Genomic DNA, 26,445 nt, shown 5'->3' with positions numbered 1-26,445 from the left:
ATATAGTATGACTAATATTTAAACTAGCCATTACGAATAATAGCTAACTTTGACCATATGTGAATGTACAGAGAACAAAAATAAATAAATAAATAAACGGACCACTCTAAATAACTTTTGATTTAATGATTGGATCTTGAATCTTTAGGACTCAATCTAAATGGTGTGAAGAGGCGGCTTCAAATATGTTAATTAATTGGAGCAGACGATAATTTAAGTTCGGAAGTCAGAAACAAAAATGCTCTTTCTCTGAATAAACATACTTTTTTTTCTCAAAGGTTTTTGGTTTCCGACTCCCAAAATATAGGGGCCATAGGGGGAGTATGATCAAAACAGTTTGGTCAGGTGAGCGTCCCAAAGTTTGCATTTCTTAATGGTAATTTTAATTTTTGCCAATTTTGCCATATCTCAAAATATTTTTTACAAGTATTAAATGAAATAATAAAAAAAAATATGAAATATTTACACAAAATTATACTTAGCATGGAATTGTCTTTGGATAAACGAATTGTGTGAAAAAAATGTTTCGATTTAGTTTTTCGAGATATGGCGAAATAAGCAAATAGTAACGTTAATGTTAAGGGGGGACCATATATTGAGGCCTATATTTTAGGTGTCAGAAATCCGAATCGGTAGCAAAAATAAGTATATTTATTCAGAAAAAATGCGTGTCTGATTTCGTAATATAGAGTCTGCACTTATTAATTAGCATATCTGAACCATTAAGACTAGACCAGTGGTTCCCAACCTTTGGGCGATAGAGCTTCTCAAGGGGGCGATAATCCTTAGGGGGGCGATCAGGGGGCGACGAGTACTCAAAAGATAAAAATTGCTAATAATATTAATAATAAAAACTATTTGAGATTGAAATTGAAAATATACATGAAATCTATGGTTCTGGTGTAGACAAAGAATTGTGAAAGTTAAAAATTAAAAAAAATTCAAGTGCAGGATCGTTTTCGTCATACGTTTTGGTATCGCAGGCGGAAATCTGATAAGTCACTCTGTTCCTCTGAGCAATAATACTGTTTCCAGGCGTATTGATGAGATGGCCGCCGACGTTGAATCAAAGCTCATCAAATTTCTGAAAGAAGGTGAATTTGCGTTGCAGATTGATGAATCAACTGTGATAGATAACAAAGCTGTTTTAGCTTACGTGAGATTCATAAATGAGAGTAAGGAGATTAACGAAGAAATGTTGTTTACAAGAACTTTGAGCACAGATACAAAAGGATCGTCGATTTTTAAATTGGTCAAAGATTATTTTAAGGTAAAAGAAATTTCCCTCACAAATGTAAGTGCTTGTGCAACAGATGGTGCTCCAACCATGTCTGGTTGTCATGCTAGGTTTCTGGGTCACCTTAAAAAAGAAGTACCGGAAGTTATCTCACCATTCATTATGTCATTCATCGTCAATTTTTTGCTGCGAAAAATTGGTTATTTCTGGCATCAATAAAATAAAAGCTAGTTCTCCTAATAACCGTTTGTTCTGAGAACTTTGCTATGAAAATGACTGAGAAATGAGTGAGATGACTTTCAAAAGGAAACTGAGCCGTTTCTTCGAATTGCTGGATTCGGTTACTGAGTTTCTCGACACCACTGATCCTGTTTTAAGTGAGAGTTTGAAGCAACGCAAGTTGGAAACTGCGTACCTCACTCATAGTTTTGAAAAAAATGAAGGAAATCAACGTTAAACTTTAAGGAAATAAAATGAACATTATCAAGGCTAAGGGAATCATATCTTCATTCATCGCCAAGTTTGATATCTACAAGTCAAACATTGGTTGCAAAGAGCTAATGCAATTTCCAACTCTTAAAAAGTGTTCAATGGCAGATATCAAGATTCTCGAAAATAAAATCTTAATTTTTACTGATCACCTTGATCAGTTATGGAATCAAGATTTAAAGATTTGATGAAATTAGAAATTCCGGATTGGATTTTCGATCCTTTCTCTTTCGAAGTTGTGGATAAGCTCACTTCCTCTTTGTAGACTGAGATTTTAGATTTGAAGTATGACTGTGAGGCTTAAGTCGTCTTTAAAAAATACGGTTACGAGTTAGCTTGGGTAAAGCTTATGGACACTTATCCACAATTGTGGAAACAAACTGAACCGCTTCTCATCTCGTTCCCGTCAACATATTTAGTGGAGAGAGGATTTAGCTCTGTCTTCCAGCTGCTCACAAAGCAAAGAGATAGGTTGGACATTTGCTTCAAAAGAGACCCGCGTTTAAATCTGACGAGCATAAAATCTGACATTCAAGCTTTAACTTGAAATACACCAAGCACAAGGCAGTTATTGAAGTGGTAAAAATGTACTTTCTCCCTCTTCATTTTTTTTCTCAAATTTTAGTTGTTAACGTTTTAACTTTTTCTTGATTACATTAAAATATGAATTGAAAAAAATGTACTTTTGTTTTGATTATTCCGTTTTAAATATCATTTCTTTTTGAAAAAAAAAATGCACAATTTTTTTGAATTGATAAAAATGACAGGATAAATGTGCCTCCTTATTCGCATTACAATTTAAATTAAAATCAAATAATATAGCATATTTTCAGTGTCTGGTTGCTCACAAGCAACAATGAATGGTTTCTTGAGCAAAAAGAGAAAGGGGCGATATATGTCAGCCAACCCCAATAGGGGGGCGATGGTCCACAAAAGGTTGGAAACCACTGGACTAGACCATTTATTATTTGGTGCATTCATGAAACAATAAAAGAATAATTATTTTAATGGAAGGAAACATATTTTCTTTTTTAATATTTCTTAATGGAAATTGAAGAGCATTATGCAGTTAACAAAATCGTAAATATTTCATAATTTCTTGGCATTTCTTAAATTAAGTACACGCTGTCAAGAAATGCATAACAAGCTGAAGATTAAAAGAGCAAATTCGTAAAAAAATTGTTAGAATAACAACTGGCTCATGTAAGCCTGGATAAATATGCCTTAATAAATCTTTATTGATTAACCCTCAAAATATAACTGCAAAAATATGGACTTTAAGCAGGAAAGCAGTCGAAAATTTAGAGTTCATTTCATTTTTTTGCGCATTTCGCTGAAACGCAAAAGTTTTTAAATCGAATTAAAAATTTTTTGCCCACAATTAAGAAATTCGTTTATCAAAAGGCAATCGCACGTAAAAATAATTTTTAATCTTTTATTACTTTTATTATTTTATTTAATAATAGTTGAACTTTTTCACACCAATTTAATGTACGTTTTGTTAATTAACATAACATAAAATATGTGCGAAATCGTTTGAATAATTTTCGCGTAATTTAAATAAAATGCCTTTTTATAATTGGTTCACTTAGAAAGTATTCAACTATTTTATTTTTTAATTAAAATTATGTAGATCAAACTGGTATAAAATTTTTTATACCGTATAGTTCAAAATTTTTTAGACCATTATTAAGCGCACACAGTGAGTATACCGTCGGAGTTCTATTTAACGAACTTTCATTTTGCGATTTTTTTTAAAGTAAATTTTCTATTTAACGAAATTTTCTTTGAGATCCACTTTTCTTATTTCCCAAAATACTTCAGAGCATTTCAAAGTTGTTAACGCATATTGTGGGTGACCTTGAACTGATTTTCGAAGCCTCTTAATTTTTAAAGAAAGCTGTAAAATCCCTTTTTGTTTGCATTTCAAACGAAATCAATAGATTTTATCAGAAGCAATTAAACTTAAGAACACGTGTGGTAATGTATGTTTAAAATTTCTTTTATAACACAACTATAATTTTATTCATAAATTTAGCTTTTTTTAGTTGAAAATGTATGTAGTATGATAGTGTAACACTAGATAATGTTTTTCTCTATTCTTGCTTACCATGAAGATTTCTTTTATGGTTAAGATTGATAAAATAAATAGTAGATACTAGTTAACGAAACAAAGGTGTATCAATTGCTATTTTAATTATGTCTTGTGTTTATGAATTTAAAACCTGTTTTGTGTTGTTTAAGTATTTCAAAAGGTGATTTTCTATTTAATGAATTTTCCATATGACGAACTTATTATCGGGATTTAGTGGCTTCGTTAAATAGAGGTCGGACTGTATTGCCATTTATTTATCAATATGTATCAGTTTTACATTATTTGTATCAATAATATGTGAAAAAATAATCAGATGTTAATAAGAAAAAAAGTTTGTTTAAACTTTCCTTCATGTATCTTATTCAGGGGTATTATAAAATAAATTTGCCATAATATGACACCATTTAATATTTTCCTTCAAGAAACAGATTAAAAACTTAAAATGGATGTTGGACGATATTTTTAGCATGGAAAGGTGGACGGAGACTAAGAGACAAAGCATACAAATGTGCTGCATTTGCATCTCTGCTTCTTTTTAGCGGTCTCTTTTAATTATGAAAGCATCGTTCCCCTGAACTCTTTTCAAGTGAGGATCATGTTCTGATTTAAAAATTGTAGTTGTTGACATTTCAAAATTATTTCTCTTCTTCTTTTACTGTAACCGGGAGAGCTGAATAATTGTTTTTTAACATTATTTTTTAACATTTTTAACAATAATTGTGACCATTCTTACAAAATTTAGTTTTCAACAGTGGGCAGCTTGGAAGTCATACGTTTGCAAAGTTATCAGTTTATTACAGCTGTTATTTATAGAATAAAATTGATAGCTATGAGTGAATAGTTTTTTTAAAATTAATTTTTTACCATTTCTGTAAGGAATATATATTTTACATTGAATGATCGAGAGAATATCAACAATCACTTTGGTGAATGTCTGAAATATTTGTTATATCCGATTTAATATCAATTTATTTGTTGATATTTTATTTTATAACCGTCGTTGAACTGCCGACACAATTCTGAGTTTACGACTACCAACTGCTTATCCCTGTGATTTTGATCCCAATCCAGATGGCAAGGGAGCTGCTGGATCAGTACCCTCAGGGATATTGATTTGTTGTGGCAACATGGAGAACTTTGTGACCCGACAGATTTAACCAGCATCAGTCACCACTTACTACACGGGGATCGAACCCACTGTCTCTTTGACATGTGCCCTACTAACCAGGCTATCCCATTCCCCTATTCGTTGATATTATTATATTTATTTGATATTGAGGTGAGGGTAGATTAGGAGAAACGTGCGTACCGGGAACTTTACAAAAACATTGATGTAGGGCATATTTGGGACATATGTTATTGTCAACAGTGGAAGTCGACAACCACCAATTTCGGTCATAGTTTGGAAAATAAGTAATGTTATTCTTAGTCCTCTTTATAAAATTGATACCAATTTTCATTTTTAAAAATTTAATAGCTAATATATTATAATATAATGTTTCACAGTTCTATTGTTTTTTTTTCCTGCTGCTGCGTTAAATGTAGTTTAAACTATTTGTTTTTAAAAATTATTTTATTTTCTTCTGAATTTATCAATGAGATATTTGTAAAATATAATAATTAATTGTCTATTTCATTAAAATAATCGAATTATACTAATACAAATACTTATTTTTACTGTTCTGTTATTTTATTCTTCCGTTTAACAACTATAAATTAATTAGTATTGTTTTACATTTGCAAATTTTATTTATGTTTTTGTCACTTTATTTAGGTCATTCTTAAAAAAAATGAGTTTTGTTCTTGATTCTTTTTTTTTTTAAAGAAAGAATTCTATAAGGAATTTATATGTATAAGGAATTGTATATAGAAAGACCAAAACTAGATTATATAGAATTATATATAGAAAGATCAAATATATAGACCAAAAACATATGTTCAATTGCAAAAGAAAATTATTCATCGTTAAAACATACCATTAAAAATTTGTTTTAATTTTAGGTTGCTTTTCTGAGCGTTATAATCATGACCGAAAAAGGAGGTAGCAAACTATTTCGAACTCCCGAAAAAGACAAATACAAATCATTTGATATTGCTATTTCATTAGATTCAAAAAGTGTTGTAAAAAATGATCAAAAGAATTAAGACCAGATGTTAAAATACTCTGTCCACAATAAATGAAAGCCATTCTCAAGGAAGAAGATTTGTTAAAATATTTTTCTAATAACAGAAGAAATTGACAGTAATTCTCATGTAAGAAACTTTGTAAGAGGCTTTTTCGATAATAATCTACTTTGATTGTCTACAGTTTTCAAGTAAGAAGCTAAATGAAAATATTCTTCTAATAATGGTTGTAAGTAATTCTCAAGTAAAAAGTTTTCTTAAAGGACTGTTCTGAGAATAGAATAAATTGATTGTGAGCAGTTCTCAAGTAAGAAGCTTTATTAAAAATTCTCCTAATGATAAAATAAAATGGTTGTAAGCAATTCTCAAGTAAAAAGTGTTCTAAGAAGACATTTTTTTAATAAAATAAAGTGATTGTAAACAATTCTTTAGTGACAGTATTTACATTTGCTTATTGTTATTCAATATTAGGAATGAATTTAACAAAATGTTTTAAACATCACAGTTTGCAAGTCTTTATTCGCTTTATATTTCGCCTATTCTATTTATAGTCTTCTATTCCGCTAAAACACGTGCTTTATAGAAAAATTAAGGACATTTAAGAAGGAAGAGGATAGATTTTGAATCCTTAAGCATTTTTCTCATTAGAATGACGTATATTTGCTTTCAAACTACTAGAAAACGAGTAAAAAACTCGTTTACTATTTTTTTTTTAGCAATTGAGTTAAACGGAAAAAATAATCAAATTTAAGACAATCATGTACTGAAATTAAGTTTTGTCTAAAATTAAAAATCACGCTATTATATAATACATACAAAGGGCCACATTGTGGGCCCCCTAATAAGCCTATAATTAATTCCTCGGGTTGGGGAGACATGGGGCCATGTTGTAATACAGAATATTGACATCGAATTTCCTCATTTTAAGGTTATTCAACACACTATTATGTATATACATACATAGTAACCTATTGGGCCACATTGTTCTAAAACTAGTTGAAGACGAGTTAAAAACTCATTCATTAATTTTTTTTAATAAATTATTTGTTAAAACGGAAAAAAAATAAAATTTAAGACAATTATATACTAAAATAAAGTTTTGTCTAAAAGTAAAAATCACAAATGAAACAGCTGTCTGAGAGAGTTGTCACACACAGAAATAAAATTTTGTTCCTGTTATCTATTCTTTCGTCTCTGCTTTATTTTATAACCGTCGTTGAGCAGTCAACCCAATTTTTGGGTTTACGACTACTAATGTTCAACTCCGTAGCCTTTTAATTTTGAACCCAATCTAGAAGACAGGGGATCAAGTATTGAGAGAAATTTTCTTTTCGTGGAGGATTTTTTTGATGGAACTAACCCGCATTTGCATTACATAGAGAGGAAGACCACGAGAACCTCCCACAGATAGCCTGACGGCAAAGGGTCTCTAACCCATGATCCGTCAACCACTGAGGATATTTCACGTTAGCACTGTGGCGGTGCAAGCCGGATGCGGATCTGTATCGACCAGTCATCGCAGGGATTCGAACTCGGTTCACCTCATTGAAAGGCGAACGCTATATTCTACTACTATATTATTTCGCTATCTACTACTATATTATTTCGCCTCTAATTTTTTTCTGTGAAGATTATTAAATTTCTATCTCAATTTCTTTTTAAATTTTGAAGGTATCTTTTATACAACATCCTTTATTTTATGTTCTGATGCTATACTCAATCTTGAGTAATAATGAAAACAGGTGTAGAGATTATTCCCGCTTCTTTAACTACAATGTAAAAACTGTGGGTCGATTTTGGTGTTTCCAAAAAGCGGTGTTATGGAATACTTTATTTCTAGTCGAGCGTTCATAACACTTTAAATCTTAGCACCAATATTGGAATGTCGCGCACATTAAGATAGCAATGAAATTTTAACGCATTTTGGATCTGTATATTGTTTACAGTGTAGTAGAAGATGGCTTGTTGCTCACGATGCTACACATCTACAGAAACAAACGTTTGCTGTTATAATATGTATGTATGTTTTTAGTTTTAGTGTAATAAGTATAGTTAAGTTTTAATTTTTAAATATCTTCCAATTTTATAATATTTAATTTCTATCCGCTTCAGTTCTATTAAGCCTGATTCAAATTCATTCCCACACAAAAAAGAGAGAGAGTCGTAAACAAAATTTGATTTAAATTCAAAATAAAACACAAATAGAAAGATATAAAGTTCGTATTTATTCCGTTAAATGTTCCTGTTTGTGTTTTATTTTGAATTGTTCTTAAATTTTTCTAATATTTTTACTTAATTAAATTTTTTTTATGAATCAGACCCTCTCTTTCTGGTACACCTCACACTATTGAATTGATGTATTTTGCTATCTTAATGCAATATTAAAGAGCACTATTTTCACGCTATTGTAATCGTGTTCAAATGAAGTTTTTATTTGAAATGGAAAAATTTTTATGTACACTTTTAAAAATTATTATTGTTATCTTTAATACATTTTTGTCAACGCTAGTGTTATTTGATTTTGATTCCTTCTTCTCTTTATTTTAATTTGCATTCTTATTTTTATTTATGATTTATTTTTTATTATTATTATTGCTATCTTTAATCTGGATTTCAGGAAAAATGTGTAAGAACAAGTTGGTTTTATAATCAGAAAGTGATCAAAATCTTCCCATTTTGCATCTGTTTCACACAATCAATCACCAAATGAAACCCAAGCCAAGGTTTTAACTTAATATTGCGTAAGGTAAATCAACATTGGATATATGAAACCCGAATGATATAATTAGGTTTCCAATTTTATGATTTAAGGGGCAAGTTTGGTTAAATTGCAAATTACTTTGCGTTTGTTTTACCTTCACAAAGTTTTTCCTTTCTCTTTAGACTTTAAATGTTTTAAAAGTTTTAGTTGAAATTATATTTAAAGTACTACCTGTGTCGACATTTAAAAGTATTTGACGAAATCGGGTGTTAGTTTTTACTGAAAGTTATCATTTTTATCTTGAATGTATCCCGATTCTATTAATTTGTGTTTGGTCATTTTTTTTGCCTATCTCATTGATTTGATTGATTCCCAAAAATCTGATCACTTGATTCTCACTTGATTGATTTTTTAAAGATTCGACTGGTTCTCAAAGTCTGGCTTATTTATACAAATTAGAACATAATTATAAGCATTGGTTCATCCTAGCTTATTACAGCCTAGTAAGTAACTCCTGAGAAGCCGGAGAAAAATGACTTGTTTGAATGTCTGTTTATTTGTCTATTTATTTTTTATTAAATCTGGATAAAAATGAATAGAATAATAAAAAATACCATTGAAACAAAACCACCAAACCTATTTTTTTGAGCAGAAAATTTTAATTATTTATTCATATTTCGAATTCCTGTAAATTTTATTAAATCGTAGATGCAATTTTTAATGATATAAATATTAAATTATAAAATTCTGTTCAAATTGAAGTTTCAAAATTTCTATTGCCTCTAAAGAGAATTGCATGACTCAACTTTTTTTTGTTTAAAAACATAGAAAAATTAATACAAATATATATGGTGGATTATAAAGAAAATCTATTTTTAAAAATTGTTTATGTTTCGAAGAATCAAAGAATCTTTCTTTGAAATTGTTGATTTAATGTAAAAATATGTGTGGCGCATTGCGCTTAAATTATATCTTTAAAAATTGTTTATGGTGTCAAAGAAGAAAAGAATTATTTCTTAAATTAGTAATACAAATATGTAAGACACGTGCTTTAGTTGTATCTTTAAAAATTCTTTGCGATATCAAAATAAAGAAATATTCTATTAAATTAGTAATACATATATTTAAAATATAATGTAGTTAATTTTTAATTTTTTTAAAATCAAAATTGTTTACAGTACTTTAGAAAAAATAAATTTTCTATTAAATTGGTAATACAAATATGTATGACATATTTTGAAATTCTATTTTTAAAATTTGTTTACAAAAAATTTGTGATGTATGACGTATTGCGCTTCAGTTGTATCTTTAAAAATTACTTAAAATATCAAAGGGGAAAAAAGAAATATCTCATTGAATTAGTAATGAAACTATATAAGACATTATATAGTGAAAATCTATTTTAAATTTTGTTCATGATATCATAGAAGAAAACTTTCTGTTAAATTCATAGTACAAATATGTGAGACACATTGTGCTTTAGTTGTATCCTTAAAAGTTGTTTACGATATCAAAGAGAAAAAAATAAATGTTCTTTTAAATTGGTAATACAAATATATAAGTCATAATATAGTGAAGTTCTCCTTTAAAAATTATTTACCATATTAAAAAAACTTTTTATTAAATTGGTAATATAAATTTATAAGTCATAATATAGTGAAGTTCTGCTTTAAAAATTATTTATGATATTAAAATAAAACTTTTTATTAAATTGGTAATACAAATACGTGAGACACATTGTACCTTAGTTGTATCAGGAAAAATTATTTACGATATCAAGGAGGTAAAAAATAAATGTTCTATTAAATTGGTAATACAAATATATAAGTCATAATGTAGTGAAAATCTGTTTCAAAATTATTTACCATATATATACTTTTTTTATTAAATTGGTAATACAAATATGTGAGACACATTATGCCTTAGTTGCATCCTTAGAAATTGTTTCGATATCAAACAGGAAAAAAAGAATTATACTATTAAATTGGTAATACGAATACATAAGACAAAATATGGTGAAATTCAACTTTAAAAACTGTTTATGATATCAAAGAAAAATAAACTTTCTATTAAATTGATAATACAAATATGTGAGACACATTGTGCCTTAGTAGAGTCCTTAATATTGTTTACGATATCAAAGAGGAAAAAAATGCTCTATTGAATCGGTAATACAAATATATAAGTCATAATATAGTGAAGTTCTGCTTTTAAAATTATTCACGATATAAAAAAAAACTTCTTATTAAATTGGTAATACAAATATGTGAGACACATTATGCCGTAGTTACATCTTTAAAAATTGTTTACCATATCACAAAATATAGTGAAATTCAACTTTAAAAATTGTTTATGATATCAAAGAAAAAATAAACTTTCTATTAAATTGGTAATACAAATATGCATGTAGTATTGTGCTGAAGTTATACCTTTAAAAATTGTTTACGATATCAAAGGAAAAAGAAAGAAATATTCTATTAAATTGGTAGGTCTGCGCTTCAATCTAAATAAAAGAGATTTTATATAAGTTTAGTGCGGATTCTTTCTATAGGATTTGAGAATGCGTGGCTGAATTTAGTGTGAGTAAGTTTAGAGGAAAAGAAATTGGACCAAACCACCGTAAATGGATATTCAAAAGAAGTCTCATTACAGAAAGTCATTTTACTTCGAAATATTTCAGAATTGTTCGTTCCTTATAGAATGTTTTTAAATGAAGGAAAGATTGTTGCAATTTATTTCTTTTTATGCTGGCATACCGACTAATGGCATTCCTGCTTTGAGTTTTTTTAATTGGATACTACCAAAGGAACCGCTTTATGTTTATACATCTTGGAAACAAAGATTTCGGTACCTATTTCATAAAATACGCGTATTTTATTTATCATTAATAACCTTCAAACTATGTGGAAATTCATTCAAACGTTTTCAAAATTTAGGTATTGTTTTGAATTACTTTTGAGAAAACATTTTTTTCTTTCTGTTAAAGCATATTTCCTGTTTTGAAAAATCATAATTCTTTTAAACAATGCTCTTCATTATCGAGTGTTTTTGATTTTTAAAGATTGATATAAACCTTTTATGTTGCTAAATCTTAATATTTTTTTAATGAAATTTTTGCTTAAAAAAGACAGCATTCAACTTTTTATTTATTTTTAATTTATAAAAGCCAAAAAGTAAATCAATCAAACGCGTTTTTAAGACAATTTAGTAATAAAGCGCGTACAGAGTCGTTTTTGTTCATGTGTTTATTTTTTCCTCTTTTAATTGAATAACAATACCCTTTAATTATTTATTATAAAAGCCTCTTCATGGAATTCTATTAACCCTAAAAATGACAAGATTTCATAGCATAATAGTTTTAACCAATTTAAAATCCTTTAATATAATTGAATTATTCTTTTAATTACTTAGATGAAATTTCAATATTCTTGTTTTTCCTTTTTGTCATGATTTGTGATTGTTGCTAAATCTAGTGATATTTGTTCTAGCAATAATGCTTTTAAAGAATATCGTTTGTAAACAAAATTACTTATTTTTATAAAAATAAATTAATTGCAAAGTTTTGCATGCATTAAATCGTTTGATATGAGTTGTTACTTACAAATCACCTTATTTTTAAACAGAGCAATAGAGTAGGCAGTGAAATGATATATAATTAACTCCAACTCCAGACTTTTCTGCAAGCTCAAATCAGACTCCATTAAAATTTTTACCAAAACCTTGAAATATTTAAATATTATTAGTAAGTAAATATTAATTTCAATTTATACACTAACGATAAGATTTGAAGGTACTTTACTTAAAATAACATTTCGTATTATAACGTTAAGGAAGCGTCCAGCTAAGGGAATAAATTTTACAAAATATATTTGCATTAAGTATTGAAATTGTATTATGAGAAAAAACTATATATCCATATCTTTTAAATTTATAAACATCTTATTACAAAAAGATTCTTTTATGATTATTTTGGAGCTAGTGAACTATACTAATACTGCATTTCTATTCAATTAACTTTTCAAATTAACTAAATAAATTTGATTTTGGAAGTATTATTTCTATAGCTCAATCAAACATAGGCTCACAGACGTTAAAAAGTAATATTTTTGCTTACATACAAATTATAACTATTTGTCTAAATAATTTTCATAAGATCACTAATTTCATTTTTTCTTTTTACCTATAGGAATTAACTATCCAGAGCAATTTTTTCCCACTCCTACAAATTTTTTTTAGACTCCAACTCCATAGAATTTTTTGCTGCACAAATCTTTTAGTCTATATGTACTTGCACTGTTTTGAAAGCAAATTTTGAATTATATTTATGTTACATGCATGAATTACTTGTGCAATATACTTTTCTATATTTAAATTAAATTTACTCTATAATAACTTTTTTCATTCAATTTTTGAATATCACATTATTTGGGGAAAAAAAACCATCGCTATTGCGTGATTTGAACTATTTTATATTTCACAAATAAAAAAGCAGCTATTATTAGAGAAAATTTCATAAGAACGTAAGATAATACTTTATTTGAAAAAATACTTTAAAGATGGATAAATAAGTTTCAAATATTTACTTAAATCCATTTTTTGTAAAAATAATAGCAAGGTTTGGTACGTTAGTTTTTCGGACATGCATCAAAATACTAAATTGCTTTTTCTTAAAACGTTTCACACAGTAAAATATAACATCTGTTGCTGCCATTTGTTCAGGACATTATCAAGTAACAGCCCTATTTAAACTTTTTATTCATATTTGTATTTGTTAACATCTAGACAATATTTTACAAAAATTTGGTGTTATATTGGATCAGTTAACATCATAAATGTTCGACCCTTTGGTTAAAAAAAAGAGCTTTAAGGTCTTTTTAAGAAACTTTTGCAACAATATATATTAATTTCTGTTACTAGAGGGAATTATGAATTTACTGTAAAATTTTAATTGTGTTTTGAATTGAAATTATCTGCCCTTAAAGTTTGTGTTATGATTCCACCTTTTGAATTCATTAAAATAAAAGATGGTGAGAAAATCTTATAAGGACATTAGTGCTTTCAAGTAGAGAAATGTGTTTCCTGACAAAGCTAATTTTTTTTATGCATATACAGTTGGACTTCTATTTAACAAACTTTCATTTTGTGAATTTCTCTATTTTGCGATATTTTTCGAGGAACCAAGAACATTTTGGAAATTTCTTTGTAAAATAACTTCCAAGTAGCGAAAGGAATTTTCTATTTAACGAGCGTTTTTAGATATGCGTTCCCTATTTCCCAAAATATTTCAGAACATTTCTAACTTGTTAACGCTTTTCATGTGGGAAATGACCTTGGATTTATTTTCGTAGCCACTTGACTTTTAGAAAAAGCAGCAAAATCCCTTTCTCTTTTTTTTTTGCATTTCAAATGAAAAACTCAGACAAAATGAACGGATTTTAACATAGGCAATTAAACTTAAGAATTCATGTTTTAATGTATGTTTAAAATTACTTTTATAATAAATGCATCTATAATTTTAGACATAAATTTAGCTTTTTTTTAGTTGAAAATGTATGTAGCATTATAGTGTAACACTGGATAATGTTTTGCTCTGTTCTTGCTTTCCATTTCTTTTATGGTTGAGATTTATAAAGTAAATAGTAGATACTATAGTTTGCAAGATAAAGGTGTATCAATTGCAATTTTAATTATGCCTATTATTTATGAATTTGAAACCAGTTTTGTGTTGTTTAATTATTTCAAAGGTTGGTTTTCTATTGGACGAATTTTCCATACAACGAACTTATTACCAGGATTTAGCGACTTCGCTAAATAGAGGTCCGACTGTAACTTAAAAAGCTATTTACTCGTATGATGAGATTTGTTACAAAACTGTGACTTTTTTAAAGCATAAAAATGATTTCGAGAATTATAAAAATGTTTTTTTGTCAAAAAATATATTTTGCTTCAATGACACAATCTCGTTCTGATGGAGAAAAAAAAATGATCTTTCTTTTGTGATAAAATTGTGGCCATTGTCCATTCCCCATCTATATTTTCTTTCGCTTCCTAATATCATTTTCTCTCTCTAAAGAAGGATTTCATTGTTAGAGTATAGAAACCTGTCTTTTCACATAGATCAGTTACGTGATGCAACCTATTTTCGCCTCTTCTTTTCAGTTTTTCACTAAAGAAAAGAAGAATGAAATGAATTCACAGGACTAGAATAAAAGGTTTTTGGTATAGTGGGGAGGGGGGGGGGGTTCTACTAATACTGAGGGTGTTGAAGTTAGACCTATTGTGAAGCTCAAAATAGAATTCATCCTTATTGATTCTTCTCATCTGTAAGACACCACACTTTTTTTATCATTTTCTTTTGAGATGTTTCTGTCTTCTTTTGCGCACTCGTCCAGTTTTGTTATCTAAAAAATAGATACGCAGTTTTTGAAGCTATTATCGATCGTTGAAAGTATTTCTTCAAATATTTTACTATTAGTGTTCAATCATTATTCTTTTTAAATAGGCTTCTATTCACATTATAGTAATGATCTCCCCATTTAGTTGAACAATTTAAGAAAGGATATTCTCATTTAGGAGGATATTTAAAAGAGCTTTCTATAAAAGTGCCATTTAAGAAAGGAAATTTTTATTTATTGGAATAATTAAAAAATTATCTTCCCAGATTTTTTGGATACTTGAAAAAAATATTTTTTCCTGTATCCAAATCATTACTCATTTATGAAGATATTTAAAAGAAGAAAAAAACTTTCTTTAAAGGTGCCATTTAAGAAATGAAATTTTCATTTAATGGAATAATTAAGAAATTATCTTCCCAGGTTCTTACGATATTACACAAACAAATTACACTGCGTTACAAGAAGAAAAAATATGTTTGAGACTTGTAAAATGATCTCAGTTTTCCCCCATCATTTGTTGGAAATACCTCCCCATTCCCATATTTATTACTTTTCGATAATTCTAAGAGCACGAATTTGATATAAAGGAAAGACATGTTTTTACCATTTAATATCTTATATTTTGTATCACCAACAACAGGAGTGAGGAAAATTTGGGGAAATTCCTTCAAAATTGTAATAGATAAATTAATTTAAAAAAATAAAATAAAAATGATAGCTTTTTTTAGAATTTTTAACCCGATTTTTCTACAAATTCCCGCTCTTTTTTCTCTCTCAAACAGTCTCTAATTGAAAAAAAATATTTGCCCCAAATTTTGATTAGTGAAGTGTGATTTTTTTTCGTGGGAGGATTTGAGTGAAAGGAAAATAATAGTGTTGTTCGGAGAAGGTGAAACATTTTAGTACTGCAGCGGGATTTGGGGTTAACAAAAAAATCACTGAAAATTACAGAATTTTGTTTTGCAAACCTTATTTCCTATGTAATCAATCTTTTCTGCTCTTCCCAAATAATTCATTTTTCAAGCAATCGCTGATCCAGAAAAATTGGAATTTATTTTTGCGCATTTATGTTTTTTGGGATGTTGAACACGAATTCACATTGAACGAAATTTTTTTCTAAAAAATTTGTTTTTCCAAAAAATCTGGGAAAATTCATATTTTGCATTTAACTTTATTTTGGTTTAAGAAAGACGGAATACTTAAAAATTCGATAAATATTTTTACAAATTCTGGAATGTGCCCGTAGAGTAATAAATGTAGAGATTATGATTATAGGAATAATAATTACATAATTTTGGTTATTTCTCAACGGGAAAAAATAAAGGAGAATAAATAATAGAGATTTGAAATTTACAAAAAATTTCTTGTTGGATCTAGTTATCCATAAAAATTCCTAAAAGCACAATTTTTGATCTCACTTTTTTAATTTTCAAACTGATAATGCTTGGAATATGAGTTTTCCCCGAATTTTATATTTGTTCTAAGTAACGAAAAATATTGCAACTCCCCGAAGTGTCCTTTAAAATCAAACTTTTTAAGGTCATTTCTTGTTTAATATTTAACGCTATTTTTATTTAAATTTTAAAGCGATCAAAATTTAGAATATAACTCTTAACATTTCGATAGGAATGAAAAGTTTATATAAAACACAAATAACAAATTTAAGAAAAAATCGAAATAAAAATTTTACCTTTCAAGTTTAGTATCAAATTTATCGTTTTCTAATAATTTATAAGGTATTATAGGTTGGTCACACTAAATATATGTTATCCTCTACTTTAAAGGTTTCAAGGACATTCAAGCTTAAACCATTGCACAAAATGCATAAAGATAAAAAGAAAAATGCGTTAATTGTTGAATATTTCTTGAATACGGAATAAATTATAGATGGTCAGTTTGTAAAGCCACTTACTGTTTTTTATTGTATGTGAAAATCAAATGAAATATAAATTTTTGAACAGAAAATCGTGGAAAACAGCAAAAATAAATTTTTTTATCGAAATAAACTTGACGCACAATGTGCTCCATTCTTTAAAGTTTCAATTTACTGATAGTATAGTTCTGTTTTGCTTAAAAGAAATGTATTTTATTTTAAATAAATTTTTTTAAGTAACATTATTGAACTGAAAACTAACAGACCTAAAAAAATGAGTCACTACTGTATCATAGTGGAAGTATCTGGACGCTCCCACAAATATCTCATCAACACTAATTGATATTATATGGTGACCAACTCTGCCTCTTTTGTCAGAACTTTTAAAAGAAATATGGAAAATCTTTTCAATCGCCTAAGTTTTGAGCCGTGTCGTTGGCTTAGGAGATAGAGAGCTCGCTTCCCAATGAGGCAAACCAGGTTCAAATCCCAACAATGCCTGGTCGATTAGAATTCCACAGGCACCGACCACAATGCTGACGAAAAATATCCTCACTAGTAGACGGATCACGGGTTAGAGCCCCCTTGCCGTCAGACTAACCATAGGAGGGTTTCGTGGTTTTCCTCTCCATGCAACCAAAATGCGGGTTACTTCCGTAATTATTTACTTATTAAATCATTTATTATCATTAAATTATTAATTAAATAATTTATTATCCCAAACCAATCATTTTAAAGAGAAAATAATGCTCCCTTTTTACTACAAACACTCATATTTCAGAAATTTTCATCGCTCAATTTGAACTGTAAAAATAATCCCTTCCTTTAAGCCAAATTCATTGTCTTAAAATCATCATCGAAAAGTGATAAAAAAACATCCGGAATGTAAACGTTAAGTACAGAAAAAAGGGGTCATTTTACATGAAGATCTGCAGAATAATTTTGCTGGGAGTTCTATAACAAATAATATGACGCAAGAAATATTTTAAAATAAAATATTTAATAACTTACAAAAATAAATTATCAAACAAATTCGGTCACTGCGTAGGAAATTGTATCAAGAATTGCCGATGTAAATGCGAAATAATGTTTTAAAATGATTTCGTTGAATATAATTTTACAAATGTTGAATAGTCACCACTAGTGTATACCGAATGTCAACATTTACCGACGTCAGTGAAAAATATTTCAGAGATTCACACAAGTGACTATATGAATGTAAGCCTTCACAGATATCGGTTAAAGCTATACATGGATACAATTGATCAAAAATAAACTATTCTTCAAAAATTGATCACATCTGCTTTTAAGTCTAAAAAATTAAGATACTTTAAACACGTAACAAATCTTCTTTTATTGATCAATTTCTTCTTCGCCTATATGGTTCCTTTTAACAGATATATTTACCTGTAGTCAACAGGTTCCGTTTGGTAAATAATGTTTCTTTTTGTAGCCAGATCATTGAAAAGTTTTACTATGAAAATTTCACTTACTGTTACAATTTCGTCTCCTATTGAAAACTTCATGATGTTTACCAGAGAAAAAAATCTTTGGCAGAATCAGACATATTTTTATTCGAATCAGTGGATAAAATGTATCTAATAGATATTCGAATTCAACATTGCACTTTTTATTAATTTTATTATTTATCACTTATGTATTTTAAAATTTAAGAAAAAATAATTATTTTTGAGTCCTAGTTTTTTGACGATTTATAATGTCTCAAAAGTGTAATTAAAAAGTCATTTTTTATTTGTTACTTGAACTTAATAGGATTTTTAGTTTGATATTCTGATTTCACGTGTTAGTACATATACGTATATTTATTTTATTTGAGATGAAATGATCTTTCGCTTAACTAAACTTTGGGATAATAAGACACTTTGCACGAAATACAGGTTAAAGTTTACAGAGTTTTTTTACAGTGTAAGTTCTGTATTAAATTGTTACGGGGAAAATATTCTTAAAAACTAGCGAATTGAAAACTTTGTGAATCGTAAATCCATAAGAGGAAAAATAATAAGGGGTTTTGTTTGTTTTGCAGAGGGTAACACATTGAATTTCTAAGTATGGAAAAATAAATTATAAAATGTTGTAATGAATATAATAATAAGCATAATTATTTTAATTGTCTTATAATAGTAAATAATTTTTAAGATTTTAACAATTAAAGCGATATTTTGTGAAAGATATTGAGGTAATAAAAAAAATATAATTCATCTATAATACCAAGAAATGTTATTAAATCAGGAGTTTAGTGAGAAAATACTGCACTAAAGTGATAATCGAATTCTGTTTAAATGGTTTTGTTTGTGACGGGTGTCCGAAATAATCCGGATTTTATCTTGCGAAACACTGCCTCTAATCCTTGAAAGAAGAAGGGAGTACTAATCCTCTGTATCATAAGAGACGGTGAGGTGACTAACCCGGCTTATCGGTCAAAGAATAATAAAGCCATTCTTAAAAGAAAGTATGTAAGAACATTTGTAATAAGATTAGAAGAATTTTTCCCATTAACAAAGAAAGATTGTTTTCCCGGAAGTGTGATTTAGAAAAGGGTCATACATGTATTTTCCTCATAAAGATACTTCTTTATTTACTTATTTTTCATAATATTTTTCATATAATTTAGCCAAAGGGATTATACAATTTAAAGAAGAAAAAAAACATCATCAAAATATTAAATATTTTATTGTTGCTTAAAATACTATTTCTCTTTCGAATGTTTATATATTTTGTACTAAGTTGAAGCAAGACTAGGTTTCGTTTTTTTTTCTTTCTTGCGTTTCTCTTTAAGTGATTATAAGCATTTGAATGTCTCTTTCTTTTATATATATATATTTTTTTTTTAAATTTTAAAATGATAAATATTTAAAACTAGAAAAGTTAATTGTGTGAAAATTATAAGATGCATATTTTCATATAATTTGGCCATGGGCATTATTTTATTTATAAAGAAAATAAGAAACATCATAAAAATGCTGAATTTTTTACTGTTAGTTAACAAAAATTAAAACTATTATTTCTCTTTCGAATGCTTATGTTTTTTTTACTCATTTACAGAGCGAGACAAGACTAGGTTTCATTTTTGTTTCTCTTGCGTTGCTCTTTAAATGATTATAAAAATTTTAATATCTCTTTTGGATATTTTTTTTAAAATTTAAAAATGAAAAATATCTAATACTTGATAAGTTAATTGTGTGAAAATTTGAAGATGCATATTCTGATATAATTTGGCCATGGGCATTATTTTATCTATAGAGAAAAAAATAACATCATAAAAATGCTCAATTTTTTGTTATTTAAAAAAACTAAAACTATTATTTCTTTTCGAATGCTTATGTTTTTTTTACTCAGTTAGAAAGTGAGGCGAGACTAGGTTTCGTTCCCCCCCCCCCTGCATTTCTCTTTAAATGATGATGTAAATTTGAATACTTGGTTTTTTTTCATATCTATTTTTCAATTTTAATTATTTAAATCTAAAACGAGATAAGTTAAATGAGTATTCTCGTATAATTTGACTAATGGTCTAGTTTTATTTAAAGAGACAAAAACATCATAAAAATATTGAATTTTTATTATTTTTTAAATTTTAAAATTGTTATTTCCGTTTCAAATGCTGATATTTTTTTTACTCAATTATAAGGTGAGGAAAGTTTTGTTTTTCCCTGCATTTCTTTTTAAATTATGATAAAAAGTAGAATACAATCTCTCCTTCACATTTTTTTTCAATATAAAATTATATATATTTAAACTAGATAAGTAAATTGCTTGAAATTCGGAATGTACATATTCTCTCGTATAATTTGATACTAAACACTCTGAAGCTTTTTAAGGTAGCGGGTTCGAATCCCGCCGTAACCCTGGATGAATCTTTAGGATGTCTTACTCAAACTTGTGCTATCTTTTCTTCAGATTGACAAAGGCTTATTAGCCATACTTTGAAACGAGCTCACAAACCTATATATATATGTGTAATAATAAATAAACAAATTAAAATGCATTCGCGTGTATTACGGAAGAAGTAGTATTTTATTTTCGTGTCCCTCAGTGGACTGATCGTTAAGACACGGCTCCCTGCAGATCACCGAAGTCAAACATCACTGGCTGCTGTCAGTGTGTGGATGGGAGACTACTTGGATTAGTTTGCGTAGGGATCGAGGTTGTGCGGTATTTGTCCTCGTTAGATTGTTCTACCGTAAAGTGCTCGACTTCGCGTGCAGGTCGTTGGGCTACCGAAGCGGGGGTGTCATCCTCTCTGCGGAGGATCAAAATTGTGATGGCATGATTTCGGATCATCCTCAGGGATGTTTCCCTGACCGTCTGTAAATGAACTACAACAACAACTTTATTTTCGGTGCACTACAGCTACGCAATAGGTAATTGAAGACCACCTGGGAAACATTTCTGAGGATATTTCGAAGACATGCCATCACTATTTTGATACTCTGCAGAAGGAGATGGCATGGCTTCCCAATTTCGGTAACCCGATGATATGTGCGTGAAGTCGAATACTTTACGGTAGAACAATTTATCGAGGATCTATACCGTTCACTCTTGGTCTCTTCGCAGAACAAAGTAAGCAGGATTAAAAGAGGAGAGTATAACAGTAAAATTAAGTTTGATTCACAGTAAAGATTTGGCATTAAATTATAATTTTGTCAGGAATTAACAGGAATTACTGCAAAAATTTTCTATAAACACCTTAAAAAATTTTCTTTTCAGATCAAAAAGGTCAACTTGTGCTTTAAAGATGTTAATTGAGCCAATGTAACACACACACAAAATAATATTAATAAATAAAGAGTGCCTAATTGTTAACTAATTAAAATAAGAATACGAAGTTTAAATAGAAGAGTTACTTGATTACATTTTGATAATCGATATGTTATACTTTACCGATTTTTAGGTAGGGAGGTACTTTATTTACGTCGCACCAGAGCTGCGCAACGGGTTATTGGCGATGGTCTGGGAAACATCCCTGAGGATGATCCGAAAACATGCCATCGCAATTTTGATTTTCTGCAGAAGCAATGGCTCCCCCACTTTGATAGTCCGACCACCTGCTCGCGAAGTCGAGCATTTTACGGTAGAACAGTTTAATGAGGACCGATACCGTGCACCTTCGGCCTCTACGCAGGCTGATCAAAGTGGTCATCCACCCGCTCTACTGACCGCAGTTAGTGATGCTTGACTTCAGTTTTCGACTGGGAACCGTGTCTTAACGATCAGTCCACTGAGGGACACGAAAATAAAGCATTACTTCTACCGTAATACGCGCGAATGCCTTTTAATTTTTTTATTTATTATTACACATACATATGTAAGTTTGTGAGCTCATTACAAAGTATGGCTAATAAGCCCTTGTCAATCTGAAGAAAAGATAGCACAATTTTGAGTAAGACATCCTAAAGATTCATCCAGGGTTACGGCGGAATTCGAACCCGCTACCTTAAAGCTGCAGAGTGTTTAGTATCAAATTATACGAGAGAATATGTATATTCCGAATTTCAAGCAATTTACTTATCCAGTTTAAATATATATAATTTTATATTGAAAAAAAATGTGAAGGAAATATTGTATTCAAATTTTTATCATCATTTAAAAAGAAATGCAGGGAGAAACGAAACTTTTCTCACCTTATAATTGAGTTAAAGTTGCTGATATTTTATCAGCATTTGAAACGGAAATAACAATTTTAAAATTTAAAAAATAATAAAAATTCAATATTCTTATGATGTTTTTGTCTCTTTAAATAAAATTAGGCCATTAGGCAAATTATACGAGAATGCTCATTTAACTTATCTCGTTTTAGATTTAAATAATTAAAATTGAAAAATAGATATGAAAAAAACCAAGTATTCAAATTTTCATCATCATTTAAAGAGAAATGCAGGGGGGAAACGAAATCTAGTCTCGCCTCACTTTCTAAATGAGTAAAAAGAACACATAAGCATTCGAAAGAGAAATAATTGTTTTAATTTTTTTAAATAGCAATAAGAAATTCAGCATTTTTATGATGTTTTTTTTCTCTATAGATAAAATAATGAACATAGCCAAATTATATGAGAATATGCATCTTCAAAAGTTTTCACAATTGACTTATCTAGTTTTAGATACTTATCATTATAAAATTTAAAAAAAGAAATGTATAAATGAAAGAGATGTTAATACTTTTATAATCATTTAAAGAGCAACGCAAGAGGAAGAAAAACAAAACCGAGTCTTGCCTCACTTTCGTAATCAGTAAAAAAAAACATAAGCATTCGAAAAGAAATAATAGTTTTAGTTTTTTTAAATAACAAAAAATTTAGCATTTTTATGATGTTATTTTTTCTCTATGGATAAAATAATGCACATGGCCAAATTATATCAGAATATGCATCTTCAAATTTTCACACAATTGACTTTTCTAGTTTTAAATATTAATCATTTTAAAATTTAAAGAAAAAATATATGTAAGAAAGAGACATTCAAATGTTTATAATCATTTAAAGAGCAACGCAAGAAAGAAAATGTCTTTATGAGAGATGTCTTTATGATCAGTCCACTGCGGGACGAAAGATTGCTAGAAAAAGCAACTTAGTGTTTTGATGCAAGTTCAAAAAAAGAACTCACGAAACTGGGCTGTTATTTTAGCAGAAAATTGATTAAAGTTAGTACTTTAAACTCTATTATGTGTCCTTTAAATAACCTTTCGGGTATTTTATTATTTTTCATTTTATTATGTTTTGTTATTAGTCTAACCCCGCTATCGTGAACCTTCAAGGGATCGAAATTTCGGTTCACTATAACCGGGAGTTCATTACATCCGTTAAGTAGGCAATTTAACTAATGGCTAACAAACTCCTCCCTTTTATTACACATTATTCAAATAAATGACTGTAAAATATTATGTAGTAGCAAAAAATTTATTATTATTTTTTTTTAGTCTTCCTCTTGCGTACAAAAAAAAAATTTTAATCTTCAGCTGATGAGCAATCCTCAACCATCAGATAAGGAAGCACTACCTGACTCTCAGGAAATTTTTCTTGAATTTCTGTTATTACACTTTTCAAACCTGTTTATTTTGCCATTCGAGCATATAAAAGTAGTCGCACAAAATCTCTTTGCAAATTCATCGACATTTGTCCAGATACTGGAAAACTGCTGCTTCTTCGAATGCTGAACCACTTCAGTAATGCTTCTTAAACAGCCTTGTGATCTGCTTTTCTCAACGTTTTTCTGACATCTAAATTTTTTTTCATGAGCAGAAATTGTTAGTTGCCCTTTTTTCCATATGTTACGAACTGTAGATTTGGATAGTTTATATTCCCTGCAAATATCAACTTGATTACTTCCATTTTCAATTTTTCTGATTATGCCCATTTTATCATCAATGGAGAACGTTTTACTTTTACTGCTCGTCATTGTTAAATTTGAGTCACTTGTTTGCAGGTATCTTTTTAACTGAACTGAGAGCAAAAAGGTGTTGAAATGAGGGCCTTATAAACACATATTAGTGTCCAACCCTTTGACCAATAATGAATAATTACTCATTCCCTCTGACAGAAAATGCATATTGATCCCACTAACACACTAACAACTTATGGGTGCATCATCTGCCTGGGTTGGAAACATCTGCTTGGTTTGTTTAGGGATGGGAAAGTGAGATAAAAAAAAAAAAAAAACAAGAAAAAATACATATCGCTACATTCTCCTCTATAGATGGTTTTAAAAATCGGTATATGTATTTATTTTGAGGAAGAAATTTGAAAATTATTTACAAAAAAAAAATGAAGCAAAAAATCAGTCGAAGACAGAAAAAAGTTCATTATATCCAACTTCACTATATCCACAAAAATAACATTATACGTGTATAGAAAGGCACGGAACCGAGCATTTCGTTCAGTATATACGGGAGTTCACCATAAACCGTGTTCACTATAGCGGGGTTTGACTGTATTATATTGTGTCTGGTGTAATTATTTTTTGTGTCAAATCTAAAGTAAAAGAGTAATTTTTTTTTTCGAAATTGTATTGTTTATTTTTTGCACTAATGTACATAAAATTGTGTAAATGCTAGAAATATCTTGAATATGATCTCATGCGTAGAAGTTTTATTTAAACTACAGTTAAATTTGAAATCTGTGTCAGATATAACATTATCTAGAGTTTTATTTTATGTACTCAAAAGGTTGCGAAGAAGCCTATTGGATTTAAGGACACAGAAAAATTAAGAAGAATACCCTTTTAAAAAAAATAAAATAAAATGTTATTTTCTTTGACACACGGTTTAGCTTGTAATTTAGTGCTTTAGTCAGTCATTTAATGACTAATTAAAGGTTTGAAGGGCTTTTTAAAATCTAGACAATTGTTTTCTGTCAACTCATGTTGTTTAAAATGATAGTTTTGCATGAAATTTCCAGCTCTCAAACTGTGTGTGAGTTTTTTCTTTTTCAAAACTAATTTATTTATTTCAAAAGAGCTTTGAAAAACACCCTTATAATTGTTTTCGTGACATTTTTTTCTTTTTAAGAAAGTTTTGAAAACATTTTTAACAGTTCCAAACGTTGGGGCTAATGCTCTGTTGCTCTTATCAATCACGTGTCTCGTCTTTGAACCCTAGTAATGGTCGACAATTTATTCTTTAAAACATTTTTTTATTATACTTTCTAATAGATATTTTCTAATTTATTATGCTTTCCAATTTATCTTTCTTTCGAATTAAATATGTTGCACTAAGCTTAATGCCTTTGACAAAATTCGTATCCTTATAAAATAGAAGTTATCCCCAAATTTTTACTATTATCCACAGATTTTAGATGATATTTCAGATTTTTTCAACAAGTAAATAAAGAAGTTCATACATTTTGAAGTATATATTATGTAGAGTAGAAATCTTAGATTATCTTTTTGATTAAATTTTAGATCCTTTTTTAGAAATAAACTAAAATTGCTTAAATTACTTTGTAATTAATTTATTTTTTTTGAAAATTCTATAAAAATTGTGCATACCATTCTTTTTTTCCTTGTAAATGCATATAGATTTTTTTTCAAAACATTGTAAGCAGTTTTAATCAATTTTACGACAATTTTGGTTATCTTTAGTAGATTTTTAATTGGTTTTGCGAAATTTGATATTAATACAGCAAATATTTTTAAAAATTTATGACTTACACTATACTATTGAACATATAAATTGTAACCATATTATTGAAAAGTGTCTAACTGTGTGCGTATATGATATAGAATTGCTTTCAAATGTGATATAAATATTCAATTTTATAAGAAAAAATAATTAGGGAATTTCGTCCAGTACTATAAAACTAGTTTTAAAAAAACGACAAAACCCCAACATTCGGACTAATGGTTCACACCTGCGGAAAACAGTTAAGTACCCTCCTCAGGGTAAGTGATAAAAAGTCGCGCGACATCCAAGCGTTTGTTTGGTGAGAGGGGGAAGACTTATAGTTTGTCTACGGTAAGAACTGGCCCCTGTCACAAAGTCTGAGTCCGTCTGTGACAATGAAAACAAGAATAGAGCATTTC

The 26,445-nt window shown here is 28.7% G+C and overlaps 1 protein-coding gene across 6 annotated transcripts in view; it reads left to right on the top strand.

Moving 5' to 3' along the window:
- Positions 1 to 6,369, top strand: part of LOC107455839 (MFS-type transporter SLC18B1) — a 57,576-nt gene extending 51,207 nt beyond the window's left edge. For all 6 annotated transcript variants that reach the window (XM_016073552.3, XM_043044665.2, XM_016073553.3 and 3 more), the window contains one exon: positions 5,823 to 6,369. In XM_016073552.3, coding sequence (XP_015929038.1) covers positions 5,823 to 5,966 — 144 coding nt within the window. In that variant the 3' untranslated portion in view covers positions 5,967 to 6,369. The remainder of the gene's footprint in view (positions 1 to 5,822) is intronic.
- The last annotated feature ends 20,076 nt before the right edge of the window (positions 6,370 to 26,445 follow it).

The sequence above is a fragment of the Parasteatoda tepidariorum genome, chromosome 11, assembly GCF_982258835.1.
Source record: "Parasteatoda tepidariorum strain Cologne lab strain chromosome 11, Ptep-v5.0, whole genome shotgun sequence".
Taxonomy (NCBI): domain Eukaryota; kingdom Metazoa; phylum Arthropoda; class Arachnida; order Araneae; family Theridiidae; genus Parasteatoda; species Parasteatoda tepidariorum.
The sequence above is the reverse complement of the archived record's forward strand: the minus strand, read 5'-3'. Positions and strand labels throughout refer to the sequence as shown.